The 14219-nt window shown below is 47.6% G+C and overlaps 1 protein-coding gene across 1 annotated transcript in view; it reads right to left on the bottom strand.

The window, feature by feature from the left end:
• Positions 1 to 2641: 2641 nt before the first annotated feature.
• CLSTN2 (calsyntenin 2) overlaps positions 2642 to 14219 on the bottom strand; it is a 528546-nt gene continuing 516968 nt past the window's right edge. Inside the window, exon 16 of the mRNA XM_081804133.1 lies at positions 2642 to 13192. Coding sequence (XP_081660259.1) covers positions 12995 to 13192 — 198 coding nt within the window. The 3' untranslated portion in view covers positions 2642 to 12994. The remainder of the gene's footprint in view (positions 13193 to 14219) is intronic.

Raw genomic sequence — 14219 nt, 5'->3', positions numbered from 1 at the left:
AGATTCTCTCTCTCCCTCTCCCCCTGCCCCTCCCGCTCATGCTCACATGTTCTCTCTCTCTGTAAAATAAATAAATCTTAAAAAAAAAATATATATATATATATATATATGTAGTACCAGTATTGCTATCAGTGTATTAATAGTATGTATGTGTGTGTGTATATATAATTTTTAATAGTACATAATAATTATAACTTTGAAATTTAGTTATGCATAATACATAATTATACAGTATATAATTATAATTACAAAATATACGCTATATTACTATGTGCCATATTGATTACATATTTATATATAATGTATTAGGGCTTGTTAAGAACTCTCTTGAAAAAAAAAATCAGAAAATCTGGCAAAATTGGCAGCCATTCTTGCATTGACACAGTTGGCTGGAGAAGAGAGGCGGTTTCTGCTCTGGAGGTGGCATGCATTTTTCTCTTCACTGGAGGCCCCATCTAGGTAGTCATGCTTATACTACCTGCCTTACCTCTGCAGGCATTTGAATTTGGCCTAGAACACCACATCTCATGACCTGTTCCCCTCACCCTCCACGCGGGGCACTTCCCAGTACATCAGGACCCGCTCTGGGGGTGCAGAGGATGGTAGGATCATACTCCACTGGGAAAATCAAGGATGGCATCACTGACAGATAACACCAGAGCTTGGGAGTGGGAACTCCTGTGAGGGGTAAGATTTCCATGGTCTGAGATACGGGAGGAGGGATGGCATTCCAGGGAGTGGGAGCCACAGGAACAACAGCATGGAGGTGGGAATACTCACCGTGTGTTTGGGAACACCAAGACATGGGACTCATGTTGGGCAACTGGGAAATACGAGGATGAAAACAGGTTGAGCCAGGTCATTGAGGACCTTGGACTTGAGGTTTAATTCAGTTCAGTTTACTTAATTCTCTCTGAGCCCTTTCCATCCCGGGCTCTGCACTAGAGTTTGAATACAGGTATGATTGAGATGAAGCCTCTGCCTGAGACTTTTATCCATAGTTTGGTAGTTTAGAAGCTGGTTTTTGTTGGTGTGTATAAGTTTTTGCATTGGACCCTCTATCAGGTTAACCCAGTATGAAGCCCTGTACTCAGGCCTGATAAACCAGGACTCTTTAAGTTTAGAGAATGGAGTTCATTTACCTGCGAGGATGAGGAGCCCCTAGAGCTCCAGGGCCTTGTGTACAGAGGGTAGGTTCCTAGAAGTCTCTGTGGCCTGTCAGCCTGGGAGGCCACCTCCCAAGGAGCTTCAGCAGTGTGGTCTCCTGGCAGGCACAGCATCTGAGGATGGAAGCCAGCAGCAGACACTGTGGTGCTGAGGGATGAGGAGATGCTTTTGAAAGAGACGAGAGGGAGTAGCACAGACAGAAGATGGAGAATCTATCAGATGCAAGAACAGGGGCCAGATTGCTTGGGGCAAAAGGGAGGGAGGAGGTCGGGGCTGTGGTAGTGAGCTGCTACGCTGGGCTCCAGGGAAGCCCAAGGATGGGGTGTGAGGGGAAAGGATGCGGTGGGGTGGGGTGTGTGTGTGTGTGTGTGTGTGTGACCAAAGTGAAGATGGAAGGACAAACAGACCTAGGCTCCTTGCTGGCTCTCTGAGATGTAATACAAAGATAAGGTTCGACGCGATAAACATGCTGTCCTAACATCCGGCAGAAGAACTCCTCTTAGGATGTGAGTGATCTGTATTTGGGAGAATATGTATATGGTGAACTGCTTGGGGCAGAAGGACAGGCATGGATTTTGGCAGGACACCAGGGAATGAGGAAAAGGTGACAAAGCTGCTCTTCAAAGAGAAAAAGAAAAGAGGCTGTCTTTTACTTCTGAGAAGTGCGAGGAGGGAGGAGAGCAGGGGAGGACAGAGACGGGTGGGGCAGGTAGATGGCACATGGCTGGCAGAGGGTAGCCAGAGGGGGTTGAACAGACGACAGTGCCTTTTGTGGTACACGCTGGTTGCTGTGTCATGTGCAACGTGGCGCCTCTTATGACCCCAGCACTTAAAAGTGTTTTTGAGCTTTTCCCCCTTCTCTCTGACCAAAGGGAAGCCTTCACCCCTGGGTCTTCAATATGAAACAGGAGGGAAAGACAGTTGTAACTGTAACTCACAGGACCTAGGGAAGTGCTCTGGATCTCGACCAGCTCTGGGTGGGGAGGGGAGCCCATCCTTGGTGGGCTGCAGGGTGGCACCTGGGTGTGAGGAAAGGTCAGCATGGAGGGGCAGGAAAGAACGGGCTAGGAGAGAGCCAGAGCTGTGCTCAGTCCCACCTGCCCTCTGGCAATGCCCATAGATCCTCTGAATCTCACCTTCATGTTACTACTGAGAACTGCCTGCTTCAAGAATTAAGACCAGACATGTAAGGCTCCAGCACTTTGTAGGCCCTCAGGAAGTACATGAGACTTGTCTTAGTACTGGTCTCCAGTAACAAGGCTGCCGAGTTGTGTTCTGGGTATATAACAGGGTGCCCCGATGAAGGCCTCATGGGGGCCCAGCTCGCCATGTCACCATTTCTCGGGTCCCACACCCTTGTCTTCCACACACAAGGATTTAGGACGGAACTCCAGAGAATGTTGACCCAGCTAAGCAGTTCTCAGCGCCTCACCTCATCAAATAGTCTGAAGGATAAAAACTCTCAGAGGTCATCTTTACTGTGAAATTCTAAAATCATATTTATTCACCAATTCACAGGAAGTGTCGTAACGACCACCAGCATGAATCAGTTTGTAGGCATTTACAAGTCAAGGCTGAAAATAAATATCTGTCTGTGTCGAATAGGCATTTAACAAATTACTTGGAAACTGCAAGAATCTTAATTGTTAGAAATTTAAAGTGTGACTCAAACATGGGTAAAATCACAGTTACGGGAAGAAGCCCAACAGATTCCTGTGGTGGTTCTTATTTTCTTCCTATAGCTTTATATACATGGAGATTCTCAGCGCCCTTCACTCTGCATCAGCCTGGAGTGGACAGGACAGCTCAAATAGGCAGGGGCTCCATGAGGGGTGGGGCTGAGAGGTGTGGGGAGGGGAGGGGGCATTTTCTCTGATCATCTTTGATTGCGCAACCTCATTCATTGAGCAAGATGACAACATGCTCTCCTGAAATTAAATTATATAAATGCATACAGTCCTCCTAACAAGATAATCCAAAGTTTGCATTGTTTCACATCATACACAATAGTATATCTAGCAAATAAACACATTTTCTAGACTAAAAGGATTTATTTGTTTGAGGCAGCTGGAAGAACTCAGAAGTCTGACATGCGTCAGGCACACACTGGCCTACCCCTCTTGAGGTGGCATCTCTAGATATGGACAATGGGAAGGGCTGAGAGAAGAAATCACTAAACCTCTTAGACTGGCTGAGCCCAGAATCGTTACATTTAGTTCTCAAATTGTGCCCGAAGTTGGCAGAACTCCACAGCATTGCACCAAGTGTTTAGGAAATGTCAGATGCAATAGGAGGAGAGCCCCCAGCCCTATTCCCTGTAGAAATAGCTTGTTAGGTGTTATGCAGATAAGGTCTAAGTGATACAGACCCACTATGTGCAGAGAATCCTGTCTAAGTGATACAAACCCACTATGTGTAGCATCCTAAGTGATACCCACTATGTACAGCATCCTGGCAAGAGCCAGGCCCAGTGCCTGCAGCTGGCTGGACATTACTCTGAATCTGTCAGTTCAGGAAGGCCTCTCCTTAGCTGGGTTGTGATGATCTAGGAGGGGGATGTGGCTGACCTGCTTCCCTATGGCTCATTTAATTTGATGTATAGCGAGTACTGAGTGTTTACCATGTAGTGACAAGCTGGACCTTCCATTTCCCAGTGCTTACCAAACTCCTACTGTGTGCCAGGCACTGTTCCCAGTGCTTTGAGAGCTAAAAGTAAGTGAGGACAATAAGAAAAAGTGTAACATCCAAACCTGCACTTCTAAGGAATTGAAAATGTGTTGGGATCATTGACATTTTTATATCTGACTCATTTCTGTATTTTATGTCTATATATATATATAGACGTCTATATATATATAGACGTCTATATAGATGTATATGACACACATAAATCACTGTCCTTAGCCTATTTGTTCCTCATAACTTATCTTTAACACATAAACTAATTTTCCAAACGAGTGCCCCACCAAGTCATTCTGAATCTTACCTCCTTGACATTTATAATGCCCATGCCAATAATGTAACACACCTGACTCTTAATACCTACAGATATCTTTGAAAACAACCGACTTCTACATGCAGTTTCTTTTCTTATTCACCAATTTCCTTCCAAGCTGTCCAGCTCAGGGCACCAACAACTTTTTTGGAAGCCACCAAGGTCAGGCTGGAAGCAATCAGGTGGATTGATCCATCATGACTAGTTCAGTTAAGAATGAAATCACCTTCAAACAGGGCTGAGTTTGGAGGCATGGATTTGACTGCCCCTGGGTCACAGGGCCAGGCTTCCCCATAGTTTGCTGAAACTTGGATAGAGCTTTCAGTTGAGAGCAATGCTCTGGCTTCCTGGGTGAGCGCGTTCGTGTTCTGTCACTCTTCCCCAGCCTTGCCTGTTCCCTCTCTAACTCGGAGTCTGCTTTCCCCTCAATCTCTCTCTCTTTGCCTTTTGAGTGATCAGCCCTGGGTATCAAGTCTAACTTCCTAATCTCCGAAAAGCATTTGCCTTATTTCCACCATTTGAAGTGTACAAGTGAAGATGTACGTGGCCTCTTCTGAATCCTACACATTGGCGGCTCCTTTGCAGCGGAGGGAGGAGCTGGGGTTGTGTTCCACATTGCCCAGGATGGACGGACTTTTGTCTGCAGGGGTGTGCACATCATATTCCTCTCTGTGACCCACAGGCCCAAGTGGAGCCCTTTGTCACAGAGGCCCTAACGAACCCTTCCTAAGGACAGCTGTTTCCTGGCCTTTCCCTTCCCTTTTTCACAGGGCTGGACTCTAGCTGGGACCTGTGGTTGGTTATCTGCTCCTGCACATAGACACAACCTGTGGGCTCCTTTCTCCGATAGCTCTTTCTGCTGGGGAAAGAACCCTTACCATGAGTGAGTGTGTGTGTCCCATTTCTGTTCTGAAATGCTCAGAAAAGGGTCTGGGCAGCAGAGATGCATTTTCATTTCAAGATAAAAGCAAACAAATGTTAAAGCCAGCACATTTCTTTCACCTGGGATTAATATACACCGTCTGCGTTTTGGCTCTTCTCACGTCTGTTGTCCTCTTTTCTTATGTCTGTTGGGGGTTGAGCTTCACCGTGACAGACCTCTGCAGCGAATCTGGTAAAAGGGGCTGCAGAGCATCACAGGACTGGGGCATTAACTAGGACCCCCTCTCAGGACGTTGCCCAGGACCTAGAGGATGGAGCAGGTGGGCTTATCAAGGCCCCTCCAACTGCTCCGTGCTTAGGGGCACCTTTTACTGTTATAGATAGGAAGGGGCCGCTATCCAACAACCCCATTCCTGTTCTTCTGCCCCTCTATGTACTTCTACTCCTCCTCGCTCTGATTTTATGAAGGATCCCGACCTATATATTAAGAGAAATGATGGTGGAGTCTTTTTTTTTTTTTTTGAAGCATCTTAATTTTTCGCATCCTGTCCATTTGCTGAGGTCAGGTGATCTCTGGTATTCTGTTTAATTCACCACTTACCAAGCCCGTGCTGTGGGCCAGGTGCTGTACTAGTCACCCACGGCGCTGGGGTAGGTGAGTGACTCTTGCCTTGACGAAGGAGCCTGTGACAGCAGAGGCAGCAGGAGCTGAGGGGCCATCAGCCTCACACAGCCATGTTTTCTGGGGCCTGGTCAGGGTCCCCAGTGGGTGCTTGAGCACTGTGGTTCCATTTCATTCAATGGCCAGTTCTCATGGAATGGGTCCCGGACTCTGGAGATGTATCACCTCCATGGTCCAGAGGTAGCAGCTCCTCTCCACTGCTCAGAATGGGAGGGACTAGCTGATGTTGGGACACAGTTCTCCTGTTTCTGACAAATGTGAATGGCTGGTGTGGCCTGCATAGTGACACACCTTGGGTGTCTCCTCTGTGCCCAGTCTTCCCAGTAAATGCCCCTCCTACTCCCTCTCTCTGCCTCGTGTCCTGGCTATATTGGAGCTGCCGAGACTTCTGACTGGACACAGATCTAAGCTTGCCAATGGGAACAGAGCCCATCCTGCTCCCAGGACTGTCTGAGGCTCTCCACCTATGTCCTATCATGCCATTCCTTGTCCTTTTGTCCCATGGGGGGCTTTGTAATAAGTGACTTAACTTCAGGGAAACAAAATTGTCTTAAGGTCTTGGGAAAGAGATGTCACATCAGAGAATTCACAAAGAGAGGCCAGGCTATAAAGAAAGTTGTTCTGGACTGAAGTGACACGAACATGAAGAAACTTTCCTTCCCCCTCTTGGGTCTGCTCTCTCCCATGCTTCTCACAAACAACTGGTAAACTCTGTTGGTTCTTCTTAGCATAATCTAATGTGTTGGAGATGGTGATTCTTGATATAGTCACTGTGTTCTCAGGGGATTGGTTGGGCATTTAATCAGAAGACCTTTTCATAAACTGGGCTGGAGAAATGGAGGTATCCTTTAGGACATTTGGGGGAGAACTAAGCAAGGCCGGGGCAGATAGGACCAGGAATGTGCCTCTAATCAAGAGGGAACTGGATTCTTAGGAACTGAACAGCAGGCATGAGCTCTCCAAGGCCATGTATCTGTGTTCCCTTCCAGCCCTTAGATGGCCCCACTCCACTGTCTGTAGGCCCTGATGGCTCCACAGCATACGTGCTGTGTGGGGACCAGTTCTCCTGCTGATGTAGGGACACTGCTACAGTTTAATCATTTCCCCTAAAATATGGCCCTTCAGGAGGCTGCTCATCAATGGGAATCTGGAAGGCAGCCTCCCTAGGGATGGGTAGCCTCACTACAGCCTTCCCTGGACTGTGTCTGTCTCTAGGATGAAAGGGGCCAGACCAGCAGGAGGTGGCTCCTGCCCCAGGGGAGGAATGAAGTTGGGACTAGGCCCAAAGTTCCTTGAAATCACTGCTTCAGGGAGTATGGACTAGAGAGAGTCTGGAGGGCCCTGGACGGTTCATGGGGAGCTCTGCTTTGACCCCCTCTCTTCTACACTAGTAATGGACTTTCTTATCCTATTAATCCTCTCCTCCCAGGGCCAGTGAAAGTCACTCTCATTCTCTACATCAGTGGTTTCCAAACCTTAGAGTGCATCAGGATTAGAGAGCCTTAAAACATACACTGCTGGGCCCCACCCTGGTTTCTGATGCAGTAGCTCTTGGGTGGATCCCAAGAATTTGCATTTCTCACTCATCCCCAGGTGATGCTCTGGCCCAGGGATGCACCTTAAGAACCTCTGCTCTCTAGTGTCCTGTGGCCCCTTAGCAGGTCCTACAAAGTCAGAGCCCTTCTTCTCTCCTCAGCTCTGACTTTAGGCCTCAGGGGTGCACCCTCACATCAGGCTTTTCATGTCTTCGGAACTTGGCACATGGAGGCCCCTGTACCTGGCTTACTTTCCAGGTCTGCCTGCCTGCTCTTCATACTGAAGAACTTCCTTTGGCCTAGTTTCACTGAATCTTAGCCTTCAGCCATGTGATACTCACCTTGTAGGCAGGGTGACTGGCTTTCATCCATAAGTGACCTGGGTCGGGCTGGGGCAGAATTAGAAACATCTAGGGAAGCATTGCCTGCTTCCCCAGGGCTCTCCTCTTTTGACCTTGGCAATGTGTTCGAGGGCTCCCAGAATCACACCTGCCATCTGACTTAGGGTGGAGAATTGCCAAAGCAAGTTACCCACCTCCCTCAACTCTAAACTCCTGCCTGCACCTGTCCCAACTGCTCTCAGACAGCCTCCAACACCGTAAAGGAAGCATGCCAACAGCTCATGAGCCCGGGAGACCCGCCTGGGCAGGGCCACACCTCAGTCATCCACCTTTCCCCTGTTTCTGGCACAGGGCCTGGCACACCATGGGCACTCAGCAAGGATTTGCTGAATTACATTGAACGTAGCTACAAACACAGAATCCCATCTGTTCACTAATGGCATCCAGGGAATGTTTGATTGCTTTCTGGGGTGCTGGTGGAGGTACTTCTTGTGTCTCTTTGTGTTGTCTTGGGGTAGAGTCAAGTTTGACTTCTAATCTATAGCCCTTGTAAAGCCAACTCTCCTTTGTAGTTGGCATCATAAAGAAAACTCGAACAAGATCTATAAAGTAGGTACAGAATAAATATATAAAATAAAATAAAGGCAGGGAAATGAAGGTACTGGAGTAGACTTCAAGACTTTCAGTGTTCATTTCCTTTGCCTACAGCTGGGCAGCGGAAAGTGATTACATAAAAATTGTGCCAAGGGCTTTGGCTTGTTAGCCTTGATAAAAGTCTGATGCAGATAGAGGATCCTGTACCATCCGTAGCCCTCCAGAGTATTTTGCAGGGGCTTGGAGGATCCCCCAAAGGCCTGAGAATGATCTTACCTGAAAATCATCTACTTTTCACTTGTAAATTCTTTCAAAGAATTAAACTCACTCCCTCACTTTTTTTGTAAAACTGATTTGGTTAATTTCAATGAGAGGATGGTTAAGAAGAAGTCCTCTTTTCCTCTTGCTAATATTGAATCATAGAGCCATAAAGACTGCTAATTTTGAAATGTGCTGGGTAGGGCTTTCTACTGATTATGTTGCTATTGATTCAAACAGTCAGAAGTCTTCAGGATCATTTTTAGAGCAATGGCATGAACGGGGCTGAAATGGAAATCAGTCAGATAATGAACACCCCCGCTTAGAAATCATTATGGGCTGAGTTGTGCTGGGAAGGCTCTGGGTCTGGGAGTTGCCCCTGAGCTCAAGCCGGTTGGCGCTCAGTGGTCACAGTTCCTATAGCCAGGGCTTGGCATTCTGCATGACTGCTTGCCTGTGTTCAAGTCAATTTGACCAGAACCAGGTGTTTTTTGTTGTCATTTTCTTGCTGGGACATGGACATTTAAAAGAGCCTAACTAAGGACTATGGAGTTGTTGTTCACTTTGGAGGCAAAGACCCCTGGGTAGTTGAAGGAAGGGTCTAAGATAGCAATCTACTTTCCCTTGGTAAATGGGAAGGCTGCTTTCCTTGAACGTATGGTAGAGGTGTTTATACTATGACCTACAGGCCAAATCTGGCAGGCTGCTGGATTTTGTATGGCCCATGGGCTCAGAAGAGTTTTTTAATTTTTTAAACGGTCAAAAAGTAAAAATCAAAAAGTAATAAAATTTCATGACATATGAAAATACACGAATTCAATTTGCTTTTTTAGTATTCATAAATAATTTTTTTTGGAACATAGCCGTATCCATTCATTTATGTGTTGTCTGTGGTTTGTTTCATGCTACAGTGGCAGATTTGAATACTTGCAGTAGAGACCATATGGCCTGCAAAGCCCCAAATATTTACTGTCTGGCTCTTTATAGATAAAGTTTGCTGACATCTGCTGTATGTACAGGCCTGGAGGACATTGCTTCCCACCAGGAGCCCTCTCCCTAGAGGGTCTGCGTCCACAAGGTACAGCTCTTGCTACCTGCAGAGATGTGTGGTCTAAACCCTGCTTGATAGGATGATTGAGAACATTCAAGAAAGTGGTAATGAAATAAGATCCCGCTCAAATTACATTTTTGTTATCTACATAAGTTTGGGCCTTGGTCAGATTTAAAGCATTTGATTAACTTACTAGAATATACTTTTGGTATTCTTTAAGACAGGTGACCAACTAGTTGATTGCTTTACTCCATTGGGCAGCTCATTCTATACTGGCCTTTTCCATTTCAACCTTGTCTTCCTCTTCCTCCCTGTCACCCGAATCACTTGAGAGGTTTCAGCCTATCTCTTTTCCAGCTCCAGAGAGCAGAATCTGGTCATCTTCTTGGCAAGATAAGCAATGGTCTGGCCTTTGGCCAACCTGGTCAGCTGTTCCTCTGGGGTATGAGCCTGCATCTGCTGCTTCTGATGTCTGGATGAGAGGCCACACGGTGTCTGGGCCATCTGGGAGTTCTGGTTCCCAGATACCAGCATATGGAACCTGGAAAATGCTGGGCTGATTAATGACCTTTTTCACTCATCATTAGAATATCTGGTGGAGGGCAACTTACATTACTCGCCACTCACCTGAATAGTCCCTGAAGCTTCTACTTTTATATAACCACTCCTTCTTGTTGAGTAGGGTGTTGGGGACATGATAAATGCCCATTGACCCAGCAATATTATTATGCTTCGTTTTTGGAGCTGACATGCAGTCTGACTTCGCACAACAGGAGTTGATGGAGAGGGTCCTGACTTGTTTCCATTATTTCTGTACATCAATCTAGTCACAAATGATTCAACCCTGTGTCCTTAGCCAAGTGCCACTTTTATCTGATCCCCCAATACCCTCCCCAAATTATGCTCCAAATAGGCCACTCAACCATGAGTAAGTGATGCAGCCATTGGAGATAGCCAGAGGGCATGAGGAACCCCTTCCCACCCCAACCAAACCAAAAGGACTCTTGCAAGGTGCTCTCATGAAAACCAGACCTATAATTTTAAATGGAAATTCAGTTGAAAAAGAACTGGTTGTGATGAGCACTGGGTGTTGTATGTAAGTGATGAATCACTGAATTCTCCTGAAACTAATATTACACTATATGTTAATTTACTAGAATTTAAAAACTTGAAACATTAAAAAATAAATTTCTTACAAATAACAAAAAAAATGGGTTTTGAACCATAAATTTGGTTTTACTGCCATAATTTTGGGAGAATTGTTAGCTCCTAAGTGCCCAACTGGAGAATCTTTTTTTATTTAACGAAGGGAGTGGTGGGACTAAGCAGTGTTAGAGATTTTCTCCTTGTAGATGTGCAGACACAGCCTGATAGAAAAAGGGCATTTTGGTTGGGAGAATTCACAGAAGTGACTGTTTCCATTCAATGAATATAAAATCCCGAACTTATGCCTGCATTTTTCCCTAAGGGAAAAATTAGGGCACTGATTCAGTTTGATTGTGTGCCTCTTCCTCCTGTGACTTCTCTCCCAGCTCTGGGTCTGTTTCATAGAATTTCTATGCCTGTTGGGTCCCCCTCTGCAACGATTATATCCTCGGAGGGGAAGCGCTCCTCTTCCTCAGCTTTAGCATTTTGTAGGGCTGCTGGTTAAGTGCTTAGCACATAGTAGGTCCTCAGAAATGCCCGTGAGCTGTATAAATATGAATATAAGTAGAAGTGGGGTGGGTGGGCACTGGACCAAGAGTAGAAGGTGGGGAGTCTGGTCTTGTCTCTAGCTCTAAATGACTCTGAGCAAGGTGCTGAAGCTCCGAACCTCAGTTTACTCAAAATATGCCTGGGACAGTAGATGTCCCAACTCCCTGACCGAATTATGGTGAGGCTCAAAGGAGGGAAACAGATATGCAAAAACCACTATCAGTGGTGGGAAAAGCTGCATCAGGTAGTTTGCTTGAATCAGAAGGTTGCAGGGGCTGCTCATGGATGGAGGTCAAACTAGAGGACATTGATGGTGGACCCCCTTAAGCTCTGTTTTGGTGACATGGTGAGTAGAATGAATAGATTCTCAACTTTCTTTTGAACCTGAATGCCACTGTGACTAGGGGCCAGCTCTGTGCCTCTGCCAGTACGGGCTGGGGGAGGGCGGGAGGACAGGGACAGATTGTACAGACAGAGGACAAAGCCAGAGACATTCAAAACAAAGATGGTCTCAGAGCCTTGTGGAAGTCCTAGAATGGCCCTGTTTTTGCCTGCTATTCTCTTGGTCACAAAAGAGCACAGACAAGTTACCATAGCAACAGTTCTCACGAGGTGTGCATGTTAGGATGGAGTTGGAAAAGATTTTCTTATTAAAACAAGAAGAAATTAGGTTTTCAGATATATTTGCCCTCCACCCAAAGCGTTGCTCCTTTTATGAGAATAAAGCAGCAGCTGTTCCTATCACAGATATGCTCCTCATTCCTAGCATTCGAATCTTCAAACTTTCATTTTAGATTCGGCACAGTTCATGATAGTCCTAACACATCTGAGAGGGATGCATTTTCTCAAGAGGTAAAACAGTGTGAAACTGGTGATGAGGGACCCTAAGACTAGATGCTGAAAGCCTTGTCAACCTCTGGCTGGGGAGACCCCACCACCCCCATCCCCCAGATCTGTGCCCGCCATGATGCCCAGCTGCTCATCCTATCCTCCCTTCCTTCTGGTCCCTGGCTGCAGGCTTGTCACGCTGTTGCCTGGGGCGGTGCCTCTGTGGAGTGCTTCCTGGTTCCTGTGCTGTGTGGTGGCAGCCAAGGCAGGCTGACAGCTTTGGCTGGGGACCAGACTCTGCTGTGGCCAAGGACCTCTTGGTTTTGGACTTTTCATCTAAGCTTGTGTGGCGTCAGAAAGGACAAAGGGAAAGGCTCTCCAAACTGGGGAGAGTGTATGAGTGCATGTGCATGCGTGTGTGTGAACCTTTCCCTATACATTAATTCTGCCTCAACAAGGACTTTCCTTTAAGAATGGAGATCTCTTGTGTGTGAAGTCTGACCACCTTGCCCATGTGAAGCCACCTGAAGAGTCAGGGAAGGAGAACCTGCTGGTCTGTGTGGAAGAGGAGACGGGGGCAGGTGCCCGCACAGTGAGCTGGAACCCAAGGGCCCTGGGCACAGGGAGTCCGGGGAAGGTGAGTGACATAAAGGCTGACTTTCTCCCCTGCACAGGCAGAACTCTGCAGACTGGCTGACAGGATGCTGGGTGAGCCCAAGGCAGACGTGGGGGGCTATAGGACAAAGTCCCCCTGGAAGTCCCCACTAATGACGACCCTGGGAGTCTTGGACCCTCCCCAGGGCTGGGACACAGGGAGTGCCCAAGGCATAAAGGGTGGCTTCCAGGAGGCTGGAGGAGGCCTGCCCAGACCTGTCATAGGAATCAGAGGCGACATGTGATAGACTTGGGTGTACATCGGGTGGGGCTTACAAAAGGGACACGTGAGTGAGCGCAGGCAGCGGGCTGCTAGTAGGGCAGGGCCGAGTCGTCCCACTCCAGCTGGGTGTGCCTGGCTCCGCTCTGCCCGTGTCTGCCCTTGCCCATCCCTTCCTCCTCCTCTTCCTCTTCGCTGTCCTCTGACTCACTGCTGCTGGAGCTCACGTCTTCCTCTACTTCTTCCTCCTCCTCAGTTTCCTCTTCTCCACGCCCTGGTTCTTCATGTTTCTGGATGTCGGGGAGAGAAGGGACATGCTCATCAGGGGCTGAGCAAAAACCACTCTGGAACTTACATGTTTCTTCCTCCACTAAGGGAACATTTTGGGCCCCTTGAACGCCTTTCCCTTCCCGCTAAACCCATGGCCCTGGGGACAGGCCTCCTGGACAGGAGGTCCTCTGGTGAAAGGCAAATCCGAGGGCTAAGGACCAAGAAGAAATAGTGAATTTCCAGACCTGGACTCAAGGTACATTGTGGGTTTTAAACCTAAGACATCGGAGCCAGTCCCTTTCTTCTTTGGAAACCTTTCAGGCCAGGGTTTACTTTCTGGCATTTCTGGAGCCTGTCTGTATGGAGCTTTCCACGTCTTCAGTGTTAGCTCGAATGCTATTCTCTCACTGAGAAGCATACAGCCCGGTCCCAGGTGACATCATAGTCTCTGGGAGCAGAAGGTCTTCTAAGCCAAGACTCAGGTGTGCTGCTTCTCAGAAATATTCCTTCGGGAAGGAAAGTTCATGGTCCTCATTTTCTATGCCTCCCCTCACTGGCTGAGGCTTGTGTCTTCAAACTCAACCCCACTCTTTTCCAGTTCCATTCCTGCCCCATCCCCTGCCAGCTTTTTGGTGATTCTAGCAAAATCTTAGTTCTGGATTTATGTCTTGAGTTGATGAAACAGCCATAAAAGATGTATGCCCTTGCATGGTTGCATCCCCTCCCTGGAGCGGCTTCTTTTCTATCTTGCCTGCCACCCCTCCCTTCCATCCTAACCCATTCTTCAAGGCCTCCCTTAGGCTAACCTCCTCTAGGAAATCATTCTTGAACACTCCGGCCTCGATGGCTCTCCCTACTCCTGCTTCACTGACCATTGGCATCAGCACGTTAGCCCTCGGTAAGAACACTTGTGCCCAGTACTCAGACTGCTCCGGGCATGGGGGCTTGTTTCCCACAGCCGAGGCTCAGCTCTCTGAGGGTGGAAATGCTGGTGTCCCCACAGTGGAGCGCTTAGCACCATACCTACACCCTATGCTAGGAGAAGCT

This window comes from Leptonychotes weddellii, chromosome 1, assembly GCF_054177405.1.
Source record: "Leptonychotes weddellii isolate Sample4059 chromosome 1, ASM5417740v2, whole genome shotgun sequence".
Lineage (NCBI taxonomy): Eukaryota > Metazoa > Chordata > Mammalia > Carnivora > Phocidae > Leptonychotes > Leptonychotes weddellii.
Note: the sequence above shows the minus strand (reverse complement) of the source record. Positions and strands in the feature narration are given on the sequence as shown.